The 21,998-nt window shown below is 37.7% G+C and overlaps 1 protein-coding gene across 1 annotated transcript in view; it reads left to right on the forward strand.

The window, feature by feature from the left end:
* Nucleotides 1-21,998, forward strand: part of LOC122400373 (dystrophin-like) — a 702,582-nt gene that overhangs the window by 607,752 nt on the left and 72,832 nt on the right. The window contains exon 50 of the mRNA XM_043401810.1: nt 6,449-6,615. Coding sequence (XP_043257745.1) covers nt 6,449-6,615 — 167 coding nt within the window. The remainder of the gene's footprint in view (nt 1-6,448; nt 6,616-21,998) is intronic.

The following is a 21,998-nucleotide window of genomic DNA, read 5'->3' on the forward strand; positions in this document are numbered from 1 at the left end:
ATAAAGCTAATACGAGAGAGGAAAAACGAGTAATAAGCACTTAATACCCAATCACATTATACGCAAACTCGATTACCCAAAATGAAAATTCTTCTGTTATCTTTCCATCGCACCGTATGTATTTAAGTCATTATCCTTTCAAAGGATAGAACTAACCACGGTATTATAATCCACATTTGATGTTTTCGAAAGTCTTTTATGCGAAGTACGCGGCACAGAGGAAGAAGGAAATTGCATTTATATTACGGTGAAACAGCATTTCCCTTGTGAAACTTCGCGGAAGCCTCTCGTGGAGTTTCCGGTGTCCTTCGGGTGGTCTCTTTTAACCCTGGAAAATTTCAGTTTCGGTATACTTCGATACTTGAACTCGATTGATATCGCTTCATGGTTCCCTCGAGAGTGTTTCCAGTAACATTGACCGCAGAAGTTTTTTGTAGATGCACGCCGAAATTCCATTATTCTTCGAGAGACGTTGCTTAAAAACTGATATTTCTTTCCAATTTCGAAGCTAGTGCAAACCCACTTACCCTTGCTCCAGGATAATGAAATATTTGCGTACCCATCGATTAAACAATCCTGATAGGATCTACTTAGTTTGCACGAGCCTCTACATATTACATTGAGTGTAAAGTCATTATACAAATAGCTTTCATGAGAATTAACTAGATCAATATCTTCTTTCAAACTCATTAATGGACTTGCACCACTTTCAAAATTAATGAATCGTACTGGTACTGAAATTTTAATTATTTGAAATTTGCGTTTTATACTTTGGTCCACTTTCCTTCATTAATAAAAATTGTAAGATTAGTTATTACGTTGTTTCATCTATGTTGAGATACTTTACAAATTCTTTGAATAATTCTTTGAGTGATTCAATCATGAATTGATCACTTTTAGAATTGGTAACTTGTATTAACATTGTAATTTTTAATATTTAAAATTTGCGGTTTATAAATACTTTAGTCCACTTTTGTTTACGAATAAAAATTTCAAGACTAATATTATGTTATTTAATCTGTTTTGAGATACGTTATAAATTCTTTGAGTGATTTAATCATTATTTGATCACTTTCAGAATTGGTGACTTGTATTGACATTGAAATTTTAAATATTAAAAATTTGAGTTTTATACTTTAGTCTACTTTTGTTTACGAGTAAAAATCGCAAGACTAATATTATTTGATCTGTTTTGAGATGCATTACAAATCATTGTATTACTCTACATTTCAGGGGTGGTTTTTCCAGAAAATCGTCAAGTTTGATACGATGAGCTTTGCACATAGAATTTGATGCTCTTAAATTTGGAGAAAAAAAAATATTTAACGAATAGGGAAATATTTCATCATTTACGCGAAAGGAAACTGTAGAATCCAGGGAGCTCAGTGAACCGAAAAACTGGCCAGAATGGCGGAAACCCATCGGTGCGAGCCGTAGGACGAAAGTTTCCGCGAAAGCGTAAAGAATGTCGGCCAAGTACATTCGTTAGTTCCCGCCAAGCCGCTTTGCAACGCGCGACTGAATTCACCAATAGCGCAGGCCTAGTAATTAAGAGAGCCGCGGTGGAGCTTTCAATTCCAGTAATTCGCGCCATTCTTCTTTCCGTGATTTTTCATACCAATTAGACGCGAGAGAATACCTACGAGAAACAGAGAGAAAGAAAAAAAATGACAGAGAGAGAGAGAGAGAGAAGGCTTGATGGAAACGAAACCCCGACCAATCGGCTCGAAGAATTCCCGCGTTTCTTTGTCGTTCGCCCGTGGAATTCGAATAAAACGGAGAATAATCGTAAGACGAGTTCCTAGGGTGGCGAAGAATCGGTCCCGAAACGCTGAAAGAAATTCGTTTCGAGGCGCTTTGACCCGATTCGACTCTGTACTTTCTTGGTAGCGTTGTAAATCAGGGTCTTTAACCTGTTGGAGGTCTGAATAAAGAAATCTGCGTATTGATTGTCCGTTTGGTTGATGAATTCAACCCTTTTGGTGTTTGTTGGTTTCAAACATAAGCACTCTGTTAGTACAGATTTATTTATCAGTAAAACCTAGAAGGCATAGCTCCAGGTGTCGTTTAAAAAAAAATTTTAATAAAACTCGATATTTTATGTATATCAAAATTGCACTTTCGATATTTAACGTTCTATTATTCTAACGAAGATAAAAATACGATTAAAACGGAACGGGAGTAGCTGGAAATGGTGTTCAGATTTAGAAAGCAGTAATTTTTATTTAGAAGATATCGATTATTCTACTCTATAATTCTAATTTAAATTATCACTTATCGAAGACAGTCCACCTCGCTTTTGCACCAAAGCGTTGTTCACGACTTGGTCAAACAACGTGTGAATTGTTTTCCAAACGATACGACGAGTATTACAAAAATTCCAGAGTCCTTCGATAGTCGACAACGTTTTATTTCCTTGGATTTCCAGTTTTCGGAATCGAATAAAAACGGGACGAGTAACAGGAATGGCGTTCGTGAGTGCGTTTCGAAACGGTGTAATTATTTTGCGCACGCCTGCTCGATGCGCCAGAAACACGTTCAGGTGTGCTCAATGTAAGATAATCAGCAAGAAGAGGGGGCCTATCGCGTAGCAGAGATTCGGAATTCGATCAGAACATTAGGGGTCTCCTGCTGGAGGACAACCCGCGTCGCACGGTGCACGATTTCAGTCACTCTGCAGGGAGTCACGTTCGATGAAACGTGCACGGCATCGAGCAGTCGTCGGGCGTTGTCGTAACGTCAATAAATTTCAACCGATATAACGCCACATCGCGGGGTTAGATCATACAACATTCCCAGGTATATCTCCGGAGATATAGCAACACTTCTCCGACAGATAGTCGAGATTTCATCCGTGAAATCGAATCATAATACGCGATTCGTCGACTCTCCAGTCATTATCTACCATTTTTTGACTCGTCGTTCGATGAACCTTGCTTGGAAATTCAGACGAAGACACGTATGTACACTATACTGTAAGTAATTGTTAGTTCTCAAAAAAACTACAGAATGTACTTAATATGTAAAAATATAAGAAATATATGAAGATACGATTACATTTAAGGGTTGAGACAACACTCTGCTATCATTTCATTATTTCTACTAATAAAAATATGAATTTGCATAAAGATTCGCAGTCTGGTAAACTCGAACGATCTCTTCAACATTTCCATATTATATTGAAGCACAAAGATGACCATCTGAAACGAAAATAGAGCACATGTTTATATCGAGCACACACTTTTTTTTTTACTTTTTGTTTTCAAACCCTACAAACAGCATTCAGCTGTTTCTTTGTACTGCATAAATATCGTTCATATTTTTGTTTATTGTTTGTCCACAAATTCAATATTCTGCCTGGGCAAACGTTCTGTGTTTATGCAATATTCGCATAGAAAACTTCTGACCACATAGATGCAACGTATCCACCCATGTTTAGTATGTTTATACTATTACATTGGTTATTTTGTTCTTGGAAGAATTTCACTTCATTATTCTTAATATATTCTCTTTTATCAAAGTTACATTTGGTACAAATCATAGATTTGTTACTTGTTTATTAACGTAACTTTTTTATTTAATTGGCTCAATTAAAAATAGTTTCATTATTCTATATTGTATATTGAATATATACTTGTCAATTGCATATCCATTTTACAAGTACGTTTGGTTAATTATTATTACAATCTTAGGCTTCAGTTAAAGTTGTATCAAATATAATGTATTCGACTTAAAAATATCATTGAATCTCTGAATGTATTTCTCTCGAAAAAGAAAATGGTCGTACAACTGTGAAAAGGAGAAACACGTTTCTTTTCGCAGCTAACCGACTAAACATGCTTCTTTTTACGGGGGAAAAACGAAACGTGTGCTTTCCGTAATAATGAAGACAAACGTAGTGTTTCTCGCAAGACAAATGAAACGTTCTACTTTTTGTAATGCACGCCGTAATTTTACTCGTTTTTACATGAACTGTTTCTTCAACGTCTCCTGAAGAGGGTTGCACTCTTTAATCCTTTCAGTGCCCAAAAAATTGAAATATCGGCTCCGTAGCCTTCGCCAAAACTACCTTCAGCCCATAACTCGACCTCTCATGTGTTAATTCTAATCCAGATCATTCTCTCTACGATCTTCCATTTATGGAAAATTAATTTTATATAGAGCACTATACACCTTACAATAAAAGATAAATATTTTTATAACAAAATATATTGTATACTGAATTGGGGTAACGAAAGAGATACTTATTTCTTGGAAAGAAAATGATATTACACGAGGAAATAGAAGATTTGTAATTTAGAATTGGAATTGTGCGAGTCTCGCCACGAGTTTCTGAGAGGGAAGCCGCGTAGATGAGAAATGGCGGAAAAAGAAATTAGGGGATGAAAGACGATGGAGGGAAACAACCGGAGAAGGTAAAAAGGGGACGGGGAAAGGTTTACGTGCCTGGAAATTGAATGGTGGAACTGTTGAATGGATTGCTTACCGATGAAGAACACGAGTGCCTAATTCAATTCTGTGAAAATTGTTTTTAGGTGTTTTCACTCTGCGATCGTGACGTCTCTCTCGCAATCCAGGTTCAGTCTGATGTAGACAACTTCTCTCGACTTCTGTGTAGCTCGTTTCCCGAATACCATTTTCTACCCACCTGTCGATATTTGTTGCACTTCTGTTGCATTTGTGTTTTCGAGTAGAATGGTCAGAGAATGTAAATACAGTACGCGAATACAAACAAATATGAAAATAATAAGAAATACTCGGGCATAAAATTTATTATATTTGTAAATTCCTTCGAGACTAGGTTTGTCACATTTATTTTTACTGCTTTCATAATCGTACTTAGTAATAATCTAACTGAAATTTTATTAGTTTGCCTCTAGTCTTAATTAAACATTCGCGCCATATTTTAATTAATTTTTTTAGCGAATTTCGTCTTTGTTCTAGCAATAATTTTTACTAGTTTAACGATTGTACCCAAATTTTGTGTAATGTTCGCGCAGAGATGGACGGAATTTCATTTGAATAATAAACGATGAACGGAATTTCTGCATTAACGATTGATTCGCAACGTTTATTTGATTAAATAGTTATTCAAATAAGCTGTCATTCCAACAACGTAAAGCATATTTTGTGATACAATTCAATGCAATTTTGATCGAACAAATAACGTAGATCGTTTTGTATTTGAGTAAAAACTTTTCCCATCTCTGATTCCATGTTAGAAACTCGAGAATTTCTTTCCATTAGAGAAGACAAATAGTAATCACGAGAAGATTCAGAAGCTCAAATTCCAAAGTCTCTTTATTTTTGCACGATATGTGGATCGATGGATCCCAGGATCGAGCGATTAACCACGGTAGCCAGGACGAGTCACGGAGTAAAGGGCAGCCGGTACCATAAACATAAATCATCATAACACGTGGCAGATAGAGCAACTACGAGCAGGTAGAGACGGTAGGCGTTATCAATGCTAAACATGCGCATAAAAACTGACCTGCATGATATGATGCGTGATTCATAGGTCAATTAATTCACTGGCGATAGGGCAGCATAGGTATCCTGAATCTTGCTCTCCTGGACACCAATGCAGTAACTCTATTTCTGCGATTCATTCTACTCTTAGTTATCAATGAGCGTGACTAGCATAATCGATGGGGGTGGACAAGTTGTTTCGCTCTACGATGAACGTGATGAATCTTTTTTCACACTGTATTCGATGGAAAAAATTGGGAATTATGAATTTGTTACTTTAACTTGGATCGACTTCAAAGTATTTCAATATTTTTACATTGTAGATTTTGATGTCGTTAATTTCTGTGGTTGACGAAGACTCGAAACATTCTATTAGGTCATCGTGTAAATTCAGTTTGATTACATAACTCTATTAACTTCTGAACCTCGAAGCTTAGACAGTATCTAATATTGTAGAAGACAATTTTCTAGACAAACGCATTGCAAACTGAATTGCAAGGAAAAGTAATTAAGGTCGGTAGAATCGTTTGAACTTTTTAAAACACAGACTACCTTGAATTATTTGCAATATATCGAATAACGATAAGAAAGTTAAGTGTTAAATGTAATGTTAAATTGAAAATCGAAACATTCTATTAGGTCATTGTGTAAATTCAGTTTGTTTACATAAATCTATTAATTTCTGAACCTCGAAGCTTAGACAGTATCTAATATTGTAAAAGACAATTTTCTAGACAAACACATTGCAAAATGAATTGCAAGAAAAAGTAATTAAGGTCGGTAGAATCGTTTGAACATTTAAAAAAACAGACTACCTTGAATTATTTGCAATATATCGAATAACGATAAAAATGTTGTGTTAAATGTTAAAAGACGAAGTTGGCCAAAGATCGGTAAATCTTTGGCATAATCGTTCGTCAGCGATGGTTTAGGAACAAAATACGTGTCACATTTACGATTGACTGTTCGTTTTCAGCCGGAAGAGAATTGGACGGCGATTCGAGGGGCTACAGAAGCGCGGAGGAGCAGGCACGCGAATTAACGCGCAGCATTCGCCGTGAAGTGAACAAACTTTCGGAGCAATGGAACGCCCTAATCGAACGTAGCGATGTGTGGAAGCGGAAACTCGACGACACCGCCAACGTGAGTACTTTACCCTCCTTTTACCTACATTGAAAGCCACTTATCCGCGCGGCGTACTACCCGATATGAATACAAATATTTTGATTCCGTCGGAAACTATAGACGGCCGCAAAGCGTCGAACGCCGTCGCTTCCATTCGAAACTTTCCCGCGTGGTCTCGTTCCGACGAAATTAGAAGTATTTCTGGTCGTCAAACGTGAAAAGAAATTACCACGATTACTATCAAACTGGAAATCTTATTCGAAATACACGATCTGTCGTAAACATAATTCTTCTGACGTAATTTATGGATAAAAATATTTTGTTTTAGTCGAGATACTGTTTTGTATATTCTTATGAAATATTTGCGTGGATACTCGGTCCTTTGGATGATTGATTCCTCGTTTAATAATTAACAAAGTATAAGTGTTTTTCCTCTTCCATTTTGTACTGGTTTATTAATTTTTCTCCGTCGCTTTACTGCATTTATTCCACATGCAATGACATATGTAGTTCATTTATTAGTCTGGCTGGTCAAAAGTTCATGAAGCTTCTCATTCGACATTAAATATTATATATTAACATTTTTACATTTTTACATTCACGACGTATTAGCAAAACGAATCTATTCTTTCTCGTGGCCATTCCACGTACGAACAAATTTAAACAAAATTAAATAGCACACATTTGAAAACTCATTTTGAATTAAATCGTAGCCAAGGGGTTAATCAATATTCTTTTGCACGGTAAAAAGGTCAAGCGTAGATATTTCGAGACAAAGGGATCTCTCGCGACGATAATTCTCCCAGTACCCCCAGTAAAAATACAATCGGATTAAACGGTACATCGCGAAGGATAAACAAGTGGGCGTAATATTTGGACTTATCGGCGGCATCGGAAGAAGTGGTAGGGCGGTTGGTCCCGCTGTCTAGGTTCAATTCATCCCCTCCCCACTCCCCTAACCCGTTGGTTCGTCGTATCGCTTTATTATTGCCGGTACAATTTTCTCTATCGCGGGGACGTTTCATTTGTCGAAACGACTTTGTACCCTGGAGGGAAAACCAGCCCGGTTCCGTGTATCGGCGAACGCCGGGAAAGACGCCTGGAAAAAAGTCCGTCCCCGCGGCGAGGGTGATTTTTCGTTGCCGTGCTCCGTTTCTGCACCTAATGACGACGAAATTCCTACGGTTCCACCCACGCTCCCCCCCACGGTACACCAAATTACCTTCGTTTTCCCGCGATCCGCCATCGACGGTGGGACGCAAATACACTTTATTACCTTCGTCAGCGCGACAAAAGCAGTGATTGTCGACGAGTGGAGGTATTTCGATCAATATACCGCAGATTTTATCGCGCGTAAGGGAGTTCGTTCCTTTTCTGTGATTTTTCTGTATTGTTCGCGCGGGAGGTTATCACTCGAATAGGCCACAGTTTCTGGTACAAATTGTACTCGTTTCTGCAGAAATCGCGAAAACTGCAAGTGGCTCGCGCCGGATCGAAGATTTTAGCGACGTTTCGGCTGAGAAATATTTTTAAATAATCGGTTCCCAACGATCTATGAATGTAACGTGCACGTTCGAATCCTAGAATAAATTTCATTTAAGAATAGCGACGTTATGCAAACGTTCCTGAGAGTTCGGAGTTGTCAAAGAGATGGACAACCAGGACATCCCGCCACCTCTCGAGGCTCGAAGTTCGAGGATTTATCGCCGCGCGTCGGAGTCGACAATCGCGATCCATCGATAATCGCGTTCGACGAAACTGGAAGCGTGAATCGATGTGTGGGTGGAATGCATTTTTATCCCCCTCCCCATCGTGCACGTTCCATTTTTTCCCCTTTGAAGCAGTGAATTCTGATTTCATAAGCGGTTTTACGATTTGCATTTCGCTCGCGACAGAGTGTCTTCGTCGATGGGGACGTCGCCAGTCGGCGTCGTTCGGGATACAATGGGATTCGCGATGTGTGTACGCAATATCGCCTCTTTTATACGTGTCAGTATTACGCGAACTGGTCGATACCATCTCTACAAGCGTGTTTCCATCGACGTAAACTCCTCTGTGACGCACAGATGCTTCTTGTAGACGGAGAGTTGGCTACATAAATTTTTACGCGTTCCCTGTTGACCGTAGATTCGAACTTACAACGTTCTTTAAAAGATTCTGAACGAACAAACCCTATTATTTATAAAATTTTCGATAATATTATTGGTAAGAATGTTATAAAATAACAGCTACGCTATTGAAATATTCATTATTTGTTATCATCAAATTAATGAGTTTTTCTCAACACATGGGATCTGAGATATATCAAATAGCCATTTTATAGATAATAGACTAATTTATTTTAAATTAAATATGGTCAGAAACAGCCCCTATAACATTCTAGACAATACAATTTTTATTGCGACCTATAATTCGGAGAATTACAAGTATTCGAACATTGAGATTGGTATTTTTTATTATAAATTATTTTGTCGAATTATTAAGAAGATATTGCAGGAATGAAAATGCAAAATTTATTTGGATACAGTCACTCTAATAAATTTTAAATCTAAAATTACGTTAAAATTTGTCTAGCCCAGCGAATCGTACTACACTGACGAGTGTATTAACAAAAAGTTATAGTAACTAAATTCTTGCAAGGTTGATAATGAAATTTGAAAAGTTGAAAGAATCCATTAATAGGAATTATGGAAATGTAAATGAGGAATAAAGCGCGTGAAATTTATTAAGAAAGTTTGAAAAGCCTACAAAATCCAAGTCTGCAAGAAACTGTTCCTCTCACAAAGGAAACAGTATGAATATAAAGATGTCCCATACATTAACATTTAATATTTTCTTGTTTTATTCGTGGAATCATAAAAGGAGGTGTTCGACGGAAAGTTACATTGTGAGACTTGGGCTTGTTTCGAAGAAGATAACTTTAAAGTATCCATAACGTCTTCGTCTAAAGATATTTTATTCGTTGATTTCTGCAAGATTGATTTATCTTATCCGGATAAAAAATAAAATTATATCGAATAAATTTCTATACTTTGGTTTTATCGGTTATTTGTTGTTCGAATTAAATTTTGCTCTGCTCTGATGTCATCCTTGACCGTCGAGGAGGTTCGAGTATATAATTTTCAGCACTTTGAAGCGGCGGAGCAAGTAAAATCGCATTGAAAGGTCAGGCGGATGCTTAACCCAGAATTTAACGAGTTCGACGAAGAAGGTAATAACTTCTTTTCAACGATGCTTAAAATAACATCGAGTCTGCCGGACCGAGGAATCCGTCTTAATATAATTCGAGTGGCCCTGCCAGTCTCTAAGCCGGGTCCATCTTTTCCCTTCGTAACGAAACCTCGGTGCGTGTATAATTCGTCCTGTGTCGACGATTTCACGTCGGAACGAGAGTCACTCGAAACCTCGGACCTTCCTTGGCCCGGCTCGAGCATGTCCACTCACCTTTCGTCGCGGAAATTAATGCAAATCTTCGTCGATTCTTGCTACCGATGAACACGGTCCTGGAGTTTTCATCTTAATTGAAACGAAAATGACGTTTCCGCGATGGAAAACGAGGCTCGTTCGTCCTTGATTTCGCGCACTTGTACGCGGTCAAAGGTTTTTCTAATTGAAATGGAAAAAGTCTCTCAATCGTGGGTGGATAACAGCTCGGGGAATGTTTTAATTAAGGGTATTACGCGATTTAATAGACGAGGAACGCGATCCGCTCCGCACAAAGCGGTTGTTTGCCGGAAACGAGAGCCCTCTCCTATTTTAGGAGCAAATTTTCAAACTCGATCATCAATTTTACAGAGCACGAACGAGTCATAACTTGAGAAAATGTCTCAAGCTAAAATTCGGATTTAAATACAAGTTTGGGTAAACATCATCGAAATATTTTAGGTCGATTTCAGAACAATTTATAGACATTGATAAGGGTAAAAATAATTTGGTAAACTCTTCGACTGTTTACTAATATATAAAATTATTTGTTTATTATACGGGTGAAAACTTATTACTGTACAACAGAAAATGTCTCAAGCTAAAATTCGGATTTAAATACAAGTTTGGGTAATCATCGAAATATTTTAGGTCGATTTGAGAACAATTTATAGACATTGGTAGGGGTAAAAATAATTTGGTAAACTATTCGACTGTTTACTAATATATAAAATTATTTGTTTATTATACGGGTGAAAACTTATTACTGTACAACAGAAAATGTCTCAAGCTAAAATTCGGATTTAAATACAAGTTTGGGTAATCATCGAAATATTTTAGGTCGATTTGAGAACAATTTATAGACATTGATAGGGGTAAAAATAATTTGGTAAACTCTTCGACTGTTTACTAATATATAAAATTATTTGTTTATTATACGGGTGAAAACTTATTACTGTACAACAGAAAATGTCTCAAGCTAAAATTCGGATTTAAATACAAGTTTGGGTAAACATCATCGAAATATTTTAAGTCGATTTCAGAACAATTTATAGACATTGATAAGGGTAAAAATAATTTGGTAAACTCTTCGACTGTTTACTAATATATAAAATTATTTGTTTATTATACGGGTGAAAACTTATTACCGTACAAGAGAAAATATAATATTTCTGTAGTCGATGACCAAAATGGAATCGATATCGAGACGTATAATTTAATTATTAATTGCGAATTTGATTATCGAACGATGAAATTTTAATTATCCGCAGATAGTTTATTCTTGCGACTCTTCGATAATTTGGTAATGAAACGGTTTATTAATTACTCGTCTCTGTTAAGCCCTTTGAGAAGGTGAACCCACGCGAAAAGTCGCCGGCGTCGCTTCGTCGAAGTACTTGGAGCGAAATAATCGAAACCCTTCGGGAAACGTTCCATGGTATTTAATCACCGTGGAATCACCCGTTCGTCGCTTACAATTAATTCATTTGACTGAAGAGCGACCCTTAAAGAAGACGTCGAAAATTGTACACGCGACGTGACGCCAAACAAAACCGACGGCGGGTGAAGGAGTGATTGGGGGCGGAGCAATTAAAAGTGCATCGGGTCGACGATCCTTTTACGATTATTTGATCGATACGATACACCCAAGGAGATCAAAGTTCCCGCGGCAAAATCGGTAGGAGGACCGCGAATGCATAATTCATGAGCGAAACACAATTTAACTTTTAAATTCCACGCTCGCCCGTCTCGTGTCTTAATTATCGGCTATCCGGTAATTACGAACGACACCTTCGGTTCTCTTCCCGGTAACGTGATATTAATTTGACTCGTAACCCTCGAGTTTGGTCCCGTTTGACGGAAGTACCAAACTGAACTGACCAACGTGTTGGGGGAACGATTTTATTCTAGTTTCGTGTACGTGGTCTTGCATGCTCGTACGAGCTTAATGCGATCTGAAGAGAACAGTTGGGAAAGAATTCGTGAGCTTTAATGCATCGTTCAAACCGTTTTGTAAAAAGAAAACGATACTTCTTAACTCTTTGCTGTACGAGACATTGAATAGGTTTTATAGATCTGACCTTTGAAAAGACGTTCTCCAATGAAATTGTACACTTTCATTTAAAGATACAACTGCTTAGATATGCTGATTTTATGATCTTCTTTTTGATATTCGTTACTGAGTAGTACTTTTATTTAATTATTCAGGTAACAATTTCGTGGCATAATTTACAGTTATTTTGAAAATGGCCCCAAATCTTAAAATTGTAACGTGAGTATAAGATTATATTTGAGTCTGAATTTGCTTATTGTTTTAAACATTGTCTAGTGGTGCAGTTAACTAGTGCTTTCTAATACTGCAAGGGGATAAATTGTAACAATGATAAGCATTACTGTACTAAGGCGCGAAAGCTAGTATGCGATATTAATAATAAAACTTGAAGAAAATTTGAATTGAATGGGACTGAATCGAATACTGATGAGATCCTTGTTGATCCACAAGATAAAACGGCGATGGGCGTGACTAAACGGGACGGTGGGCGTAACCAAACGATATAGTGTTCTATTATCGAAAAGACTGATCGTCAGTAATGAACATGTAAATTGCTCTGGCCTATACTCTGCTTGAATTTGAGAAGGAAACAGTTTCTTATTAACATATGCAGTTGCTATGTCTATTAACGCGATACTCTAATCGTGTTCCGTATCACAAATTATTCAAATTTCTATTTTTGTTCCCATCGATCAATTATACGAAAACTCGTTTATCGAAAATGTTTTATATTCCTATAAAAAGTTTAAAAACACGAATATTCTAATTGTAAACATCTGTAAATGCTCCTCACCTTGGCAAAGGTATGGAACAGGATTCAGAACTAAGAGAACAATAATTCAAAATATGTTACGGATTGCAATTGAATTTCCAAAACAATTATTGAGAAGCTTCAGAAAGTGTTTCTCCCAGAATAATAAGAAACATTCCTGGAGATTACAGCTTTCGTTTGAAGATGACAGCGCGCTGTAATAAACGTTAACGTGATCCATGCTTTCTACGTTTCGTCGTATATCCAGCGTTGTAAAGCGTCTTACCATTAAACTTACGATTCCCGTTTCGAAAATTCCGCTCGCCTTTAACGCGGATCGCACTGTTTCGAGGGAGAAAATGAAACGTAACGTCTCCTGCAACGTTTAGAACGCTTCAGAGCAATGGATCAACGTGCTCCTTTCCCGTTGAACGTTCGAGATTGAAAACCATAAAGAGCGATTCATCAGTGTTGCTATTTGTGCGACGCTCGGGTCGACCAGTGTTTGCTTCGAAAACAAACCTATATTTTTACGAAGAATCCACGCTGGCGGGTACCCTTTGACGAGGTCGGCGCCTTCCGGTGGTGGCTGAAATATCATTGAGAATTCTCTTTCTCTCGACGAAATGTCAAAAGCAACAGAGACGAACGATGACAACGATAAACGGTCGCAGTCGAGGGAAGGCGTAAATACTTCCACAATTTATTACATTGGGTGTTTGTCTATATTTTACAACGTGGACGATCTTTAAGAGTTGATTCTGCTTTGCAAAATAAGAAGAAAATCAAGAATTTTTATATAAGATAAGACATTTGTTGAGGTACATTGTACAATACACAAATAAACAGAATTGTGTGTTAATGGCTCTTTAACCTCTTCTCGTACTTTAACGAGTCTGACTCGTGATGAAGATTTTGGCCCAAAACATGAATATCACGAGCCAGACTCGCGAACAGAAAGTCGGCCCAAATGTAAACATCGCGAGCCAGGCTCGCGGACAGCAAATCACAATCGTCATTAAGTTTTAGTTCCTATCGGTACACCACAACAGTTGGTCACGATTCTTATAATCTCTGTTACAAAGCAGGTTAGCATCAGTCTGGTCTGTTTACCGTGCGCTGGCGCCTACCGTTTGAACCCGGATTTCGTCGATCTAAATGCCACGAGAAGGAGTTAATTTCACTATACAATATTAGGTAAGACAAAGTCTTCCAACACCTCGTTTATTTGTTATTATTTTAATGAATGAATGGAATAAAAGATCAATATCGAGACTCGTAGTTCCCAAGAAAGTTGAGAAAGTGGATTATTTTTGTACCATCCAAGAGAATCATTATATACAGGGTGTTCGGCCACCTCTAGCAAAAATTTTAATGAGCGATAGTAGAGGCCAAAATAAGACAAAAATCAAGAATACCAATTTGTTGATGGAAGCTTCGTTAAAAAGTTATTAACGTTTAAAGTGCCGCCCTTACTGAATTTTTTTCTCGAAAATGCGCAAGATTTCGGGGGTATGTCTATTCACCAAAAATGACTGTAATTGAACCCTACAACCGAAAATAATTTTTCCACAACGATTTGCAATTTTTTAATTTTCTCGAATAATTTCACACCTTCTCTATTTTTTTTCTCGAAAGTGGGCAGGATTTCGAGGGTATGTCTAATGACAAAAACTGATTGTAATTGACCCCCGCAACCGAAAATAATTTTTCCACAACGATTTGCAATTTTTTTTCTCCGTTGAAAAAGGCACCTAATTGGATTTTCAGTAAGGAATTTTTTTCTCGAAAGTGCGTACGATTTTGGAGGTATGTGCAATGATAAAAAATTATTGTAATTGATCCCCGCAACCGAAAATAATTTTTTTAGAACGATTTGAAAAATTTTTTTTCGCCGAAAAATTTCAGCACCTACTCGATTTTTTTTCTCGAAAGTAGATAGGATTTCGGAGGTATGTGTACTCACCAAAAATGATTGTAGTTGACCCCCGCAACCGAAAATAATTTTTCCAGAACGATTTGAAATTTTTGAATTTAATTGTTAATAACTTTTTAACGAAGCTTCCATCAACAAATTAGTATTCTTGATTTTCGTCTTATTTTGGCCTCTACTATCGCTCATTAAAATTTTTGCTATAGGTGGCCGAACACCCTGTATAGGGTTATCCAAATTGAGTGTCGCATCTTTAAATTGAAATAAAACACAAACTGTTTGAGATATTTCAGGTTTCTTTATTTTAATATAAAGTCCACTTCGAAACATTAATCGTGGAACACAATATCATTCAAATGACCGACTAGGCTTTTTTTCATGAGCTTGACTCATTTTGCCCAATTGTCTATTACACTATTACATAATTGGGGTTCTATTTCATTAATGGCGGCTATAATATTGTTTTTTAGCTCCACGTTGATACGTATCACGTGTTACATTACAAACTGAGCAGTCTCTTTGAATTTATTCACAATTCGACGAATTGTTTCGTCAGAAGGTTGCTTATTTGGACCAAGAATTTCGCGAAGCGCACGAAAACAAACTCGAACAGAAATTGAACGTTTCTAATAATTTTCAACAATTTGTACACGTTGTTGCACAGTGTAGCGTTCCATCATGATTTGTTTATGCTTAGTGATGGCGTGTGTGAAATATAACAAAGAACAATCAAACCGTTTAGTAGTCCCATCTGTTGCAGGATGTGACACTCAATTTGGATAACCCTATACATTGAGTCATACATGAGTACTTAGTTATTGTCTGTTGTAGAACTACTACTGTGCGTCCGCGAGAAGTTGGCAAGTGAAAGGAATGCGGGTCTAACTGGCCTACAAACTCCCCCTCTTGCCTCTCTGGCCAGCCACTAGTCATCTTTCTAAACGTGCACAGTACTCAGCTTCTCATATTAAAAACAAGTATGTAATCAGACCTCTCATATACACGGCAGATGTTCTCTTTTTCTTCAACGTTGAAATTTCTTTTCGATGACGAGAGGCGAGTCTCGCGTGGCGTCGAAGCCTCGGAAAGTAGGCGTCTACCATTGGCCCAGATGTTCGGGTTTAAGCTGGAAATTAAGCTGAACCGACCGATCCCGGTTTGTCTCGTCGAGGAATTCGCCTCCGTAGTTAGGTATGCAAAGCAGGAAGCAAGGCAAGAGGAAGCTCGACCAGCCCCAATCAGAGAATATAGCCGGCGGCAGTTCTATCCAAATACATGCGGCATACGTTGGCGCACACGTGCCCGTCTGAATAGGTGTGCGCCGCGCAGCGTATCCCCATAGTCTGTGGCGGATGAATGAATGCATACACGTATCCGGGTCGGTCCGTGGAAACTCAAACACCATCTTTCAAATTATAACCGCACTATCGGATTATCTTTTGAATTATTCCCGGGCCCGGGCTGCGCAGTTCCCGCGGACGCGAAGTCGCGCCGCGCAAACGACGCTCGCGAAGGTACACATTCGACGAATTAGCTCACGTCACGGTTGGCCAAAATTTTATTCGAACAGATAACCGATAAGAACAATACACAAGAATAGGAAACGGTTAAATTCTTACGCGATTCCGTGCGAAATATTCCATAATTGACATTTTCATTTTTGTATTTAACGAATCTTGTTATTTGGATCTGTTTCCAATCGCCCCCATACAACGTTTCTGCTATAATTTTGTGCTTTTACCGAAACACAGGAGACTCGAGAAATTGCAAATTACAAGATGCATAATTTAGAATTCTGTATACCTTTCAACATAATTTTGTAGTATGATTTTTTTCTGATGAGAAAAACCAAGCACATGGTTATTTTTGACATATTTTAATTAGCCATATTTAACCCTTAACGGTCCAATGTTGTCATATACGAGCCATGACACTTTTATTCCTTAAATAGGAATGTTTATTATAGTAAATTCACTATCTTATTAGTGTGAAAATATATCAATGAATTTTCGCTGAAAAAATAAATATCTTTTATGTCATACTTGGTACATAATTTCTCTTCGTATGAAAAACAGCTTGGACTCAGCGATCAGAAAACTTAATGTACTTCTGGACGCGTTAAGGGTTAAATTGAGAACAAGAGAACAAAACATACTAATAAAATATTTGCAAAGATAGCCATTGTCGAACCGTTCAAAATTCCTGTCCACATCCATTTGTTTCGTTAAAAATAAATTCTTAAAAATGGTTTCAAACAGCATTATTTACCGGTGACACGACCACTCCTTCTTAGACTGACCTAGTTTATGGTTATTTATGACCCGAGTTGTACAGAGATAACATTTTCCATTTAATATATTCGTTTCTAGATTGTCACTTGTATGAACCCGAATATCCTACAGTGTCTGTCAAAATTCGAGTCCTTCCAAGACAAGATCCCCTAAACGAAGTATTATTTTTAACACTAAAACTACCGACAATTATAGTGTATTTATTTGTATCAAAAAAATTCAAACAATGAATACCCGAAGAAACGTAGAATGCAATGGAAATATGTGTTTATTCATTCTCTTATAAAAAATTACGGTGAATTTTTAAAAATTCAGTCGAGTAAATTGTTTACAAGTTTTATTAGCGAGAGAATCGATAACTAGTCGATACTGGAATCACGAACCACGAATCGTCAGTGGGGAGTACCCCCTCCTCTGAGGTACGAATCCACGAACAACGCGAAATTCGGCAGTTGCGATCAGGAAGACTAACGAGCGATACGAGCGGGAGAGAGAGAGACGAGTATGATTTCAATTTAGTATTATCTTATATTCCTTTAACTTTTAATAAACTAACATCTAATCTTGTAACATTAGAAATTACGAATGGACTGCTTTGATAGTTCTAGTGTTAATAATATTTACATTTCCAACTTCGATCGTGCAGTGCTGCACTTGACGTAAGATCGTTCGCGCCAGGAATTTAGTTGGAACGAAACGTCTGTCGTTTATTGGTAAAATGGGGTTTGCGAGACACCCAGTGTACGTTTTCGATCACGAAGCCAGCGGGTACGGTTTCCGGCGACGTTAATACACGCGGGCAGCGACCGCATCAGTATCAATCTAGTTCCCGACGAGTGGGTACTTAATCAGTCAATTAGCAATGTTCTGCTAATTGGTTAATTAGCAAGCAAATTTGTAGCCGGCACGCTATTGCGCCATTGGGAACGCACGTCCAGACATTAAGACACAAATGTATTTATCTCTGCAATCTATGGCTACTGTAACATAATGAACCAGTTTACGGCGAGTTAGGCACGCGTGCAAACAAACCGTACAATGAATACGATCGAAATCACCGATACGAAAGAAAAATCTTACTCAAAGCGTCGGGCGTGCAAGCCATTCTGACGCGGAATCGAAAATACGAAGATAAATTCGCTGCATTCAATCTTCTTGAAGCTATCATCGTTCAACAGATAGCCTCCGGAAATCTAATTCCTTTAATGGTCGCGTCTCGATCGAAGAGTAAATTATGTCCCAAGTACCATTCACGCATGGAACATTTTACGTGAAATCACTAATACGAAATCACATTTACGATCTTCCATCTTCTCGAGCCTATCGTTTAATCATAGTCTTGGGAATTCAATTGCTGCTAATTTCAAATATTAATTAAAGAACAGACGTGGCCCCAGGAATCATTTTACACATACATTTGCAGTATTCAATTTTCTTGTGGCTGGTCATGATAAAAGTTTCTGCAAGTTTTACTTCTCGATCCACTCTTCGTCTATGAAATATTTTACGCGAAATAACGAGTGCAAAAATTAATTTTTCATATTTGATCTTATCGAGAATACCGTCGTTCAGATATAATATCGCTGTAAGCTCGAAGTCTTGATTGAGGATGGAACATAAAATCATTTCAGTTCTTGATTGCAGAATAAACGAGCTCCCAAGTGCCATTCCTCACGTACGAAACATTTTACGCGAAATCGCGAATCGAAAGATACATCGGTCGTATTCAATCATTTCGAGGCTATCGTCATTTAACAACAGTCCGTAGAATTAAGTCCCTGCAATTTTCAGCTCTTGATTGAAGAGTGAGTCCCAAGGGCTATTCTTCGAGTAACGAACATTACGCGCGAAATCACGGATACGAAGATGAATTCGTGGTCTTCAATCTTCTCGAAGCTATCATTATTTCGTCATAGTCTCTCGAATCATATTCTCGCGATTTTTAGCTTCCGATCTAAGCGTAAACTTGGATCGACGTAAAATCGCGAATACAGAGATGACTTCGTAAATTTTAATTTTAATAGCGAGTGCCATTTTACGCCCATAAAAGTTTATATGCTTCGCGACATTTTACAACGGTCTTGAGATTTGCTGTATGTTTCCATATTCTGTTTGGAACGGTACTAAAGATAGTAAACGTTAAGGGGTTTAAACTGTTAGATAAAGCGGTACGATGCACCGTCGTGTGCACAGAAGCGGACAAACGTCTGGAATCTTTTGTGAAGACGTATAATATATTACTCTCTCTCTCTGCGCAGAAGAATAAGTAAAGCACGGTACACGGTTATGAATAATGTGCATGAACTACGCTTCGATAAGTTTACAGCTTATTCGAGCGATCTCCAGTCGTATTATATTGAAGCACGAAGAAGAGAATCAAAAGGATTTTTCCACGCGACGGAATTCTGAAGAGTTATTTTCGAGATAGCACAATCTCGGTGAAACCTACCGAACGGCATAAAAAGTTAACTATTGTATGGAAATTAGCGAAACTCAAAGGGGCATTGTATTTTAACACTTTTTATTCCTGATATGGCACGCTCAAATTCTTCTCAGTACTTTCATAAACCGATAACATTTATCTCTCTATAAAACTCCTTCGATACTTAAATTCTTCGTTAATCTACTTTCGATTACATTTCAAATCGTTGCTACTATTTATATATTATGATCAGCTTCGATCATTCGTGCCATTTGTGGGCCACTTGTGTGCAAATCACACTAAATTATTTTCTATAAAATGACACGTCTATGATTTAAGTGTAATTTTTGTCGAAGTCCCGTATATTGTCAATTTAAAAAAGAAAACAAGTTTCATTCAATTTTGAATAAATTTTCATTCCCATAACTAAATCACAAATTGCAAGTAGTAATTTCCATCTCGAAAAAGATATTTTCCAGCCACGCCTTTCCAATTGGCTGTCAGATGAGAAATTAATTCTCGAGTCTCGTTCCTATTTCGTATAGCAAAAATTGTAACGCGCGTGTTCGAGTTCCATGACACGCTCATTGTTCGAAGCCGTCGTACGCGTCAGTATTTCCGTTTCAAAACGATGAAGTATTATCGGCGAATTCACGACAGGAAAGCCTGCACCCCTGCCGTTAACTCGAATTAAAACTACGGACCGGAAGCAAACACTTACGAGCTATTATCCGTGTCTCCCCCTCCCCCTCTGTCATTTTCCCAAAGCGTTCAGCCGCGCGTTAAAGTCTTCTCGCGCGTCCAAATATACCTGGCGGTCGCGTCTTTCAAGTTCAACGCACCCACGCTGCGCCGCCGCCGCCGCCGCCGCCGCGACGTCGATGCCTTTCCACGTTCCCGTGCAAATATTTCCAAGGTGTAATAAACTTCGGGCCTGATCCGCGCCGTTGATAACCAGATAAGTCGCATTCCAACACGACGACGGAGTCACCGACAACAACTCCTGGCGCGATTTGAATAAGCGAAAGGCGCGACGGACATTAAACGCCGCGATTAAGGGTTGATTATCGTCGCGGTAGCCTTATCTTGGTCCAAACTTTTATTATTGGGGCTGTAATTGGCGATGTTCGATCGATTCGAAATTAGCCGCATTAATAAATTCATGTAAATGGAGCTTCAATATATTTTATTTGTATCTATATACATGTTGGACAAAATATTTATTATCATTCATTTAAATCAATTCATGTATGATTTATTGGAATTACAATTTTATTACTTCGATACAAGCTCGTAAATATGGGGATACTTGGTCAAAATGTTTATTAATATTCGTGCTATTATAACTTTGAGGAATTAATCGTCGTTCAATAATTTTACTGGGCGTCGTATTAAAGGGTGAGCCTTCTAGGTACATTCAGGTTCCTAAATCGAACTTTGGAGATTCTTTTTTTTAGCTAAAAAATGTAATTCTAACTGCCCTCGAATGTTTACAAAATTTTTTGCCCATCTAAAACTACTATTTAAAGTTTTCATAACACCTCTTCAAAAGCTGACTACAATTTTATTTCAATTTTAATGTGAAACGAGAAATTTATTTTGATGAAAATACATGGTCAATTTTAAGACATGTTCATTTTATTTATACAATAATTATCACCTTGTATGATGCACGATATACCCACAATAAAATTGCAAAAAAAAAACAAAACTTTATTCGACGAGAATCGATCCCAGTTTTATTAATCTGTTTCATTGATTACCCTTATTAATTTTGAATATTCTGTCCATCGTTTCGAATTTGTTATTTATTTGTGATCAACGACTTCTAAAAACTCCGAAGTTATACATTTCAATGTGTTGAAGAGAAAAATTCAGAGCTACTGAAATACCGAATACGGTGATATCACGATCGTAGAAAACTATACCGATGGTGTGCATTTTGATAGGATAAAATTTAATCTTTTGGAATTAAAGCGTTTCCGTTGAAGCCGCGAGTTTGATCGATTTAGTGCCCGACGAGGAGCGAATCGAACGTATGGTAAATGGTTTTTGTTTCCGCGGCGAACGTTTGCGAAATTATTATCGATAGGTCAGGATTATCCGAGGATGTTTCGAGGATGGGAGGTTCGATTTAGAGACCGGACGGTGCTGAACGATCGCTCCAAAACACCGTCGCAAAATCACGGAATCGGTCTCTACCGTTATTGTAATATCGCACGCTGACGCCTCTGTCTCGTGCATTAAACATGAGTTATATATCGGTATTGAGTTCTACGCAGACCCGCGACGCTGTTAAATTTACATTATGTTCATGTGTCCAATTATTGAACGGAACGTGTCGAAGTTGAAACGCGGCTGCCACGAACCTGCTCTTATGCAGTCTTCTGTTCGACGACTATTTGTCAATATCAATTAATTTCTAAAGAAACCTGTCTTTCGTGACAGAATCTAATATAAAATTATGTACTTACACCTGACCTTCTTTTCACATGGTGAAAGCGCAAATATTGACTAATAAAAATATA

Source organism: Colletes gigas, unplaced genomic scaffold, assembly GCF_013123115.1.
Source record: "Colletes gigas isolate AHSC1104 unplaced genomic scaffold, ASM1312311v1 Colletes_gigas_Sc00017, whole genome shotgun sequence".
Lineage (NCBI taxonomy): Eukaryota > Metazoa > Arthropoda > Insecta > Hymenoptera > Colletidae > Colletes > Colletes gigas.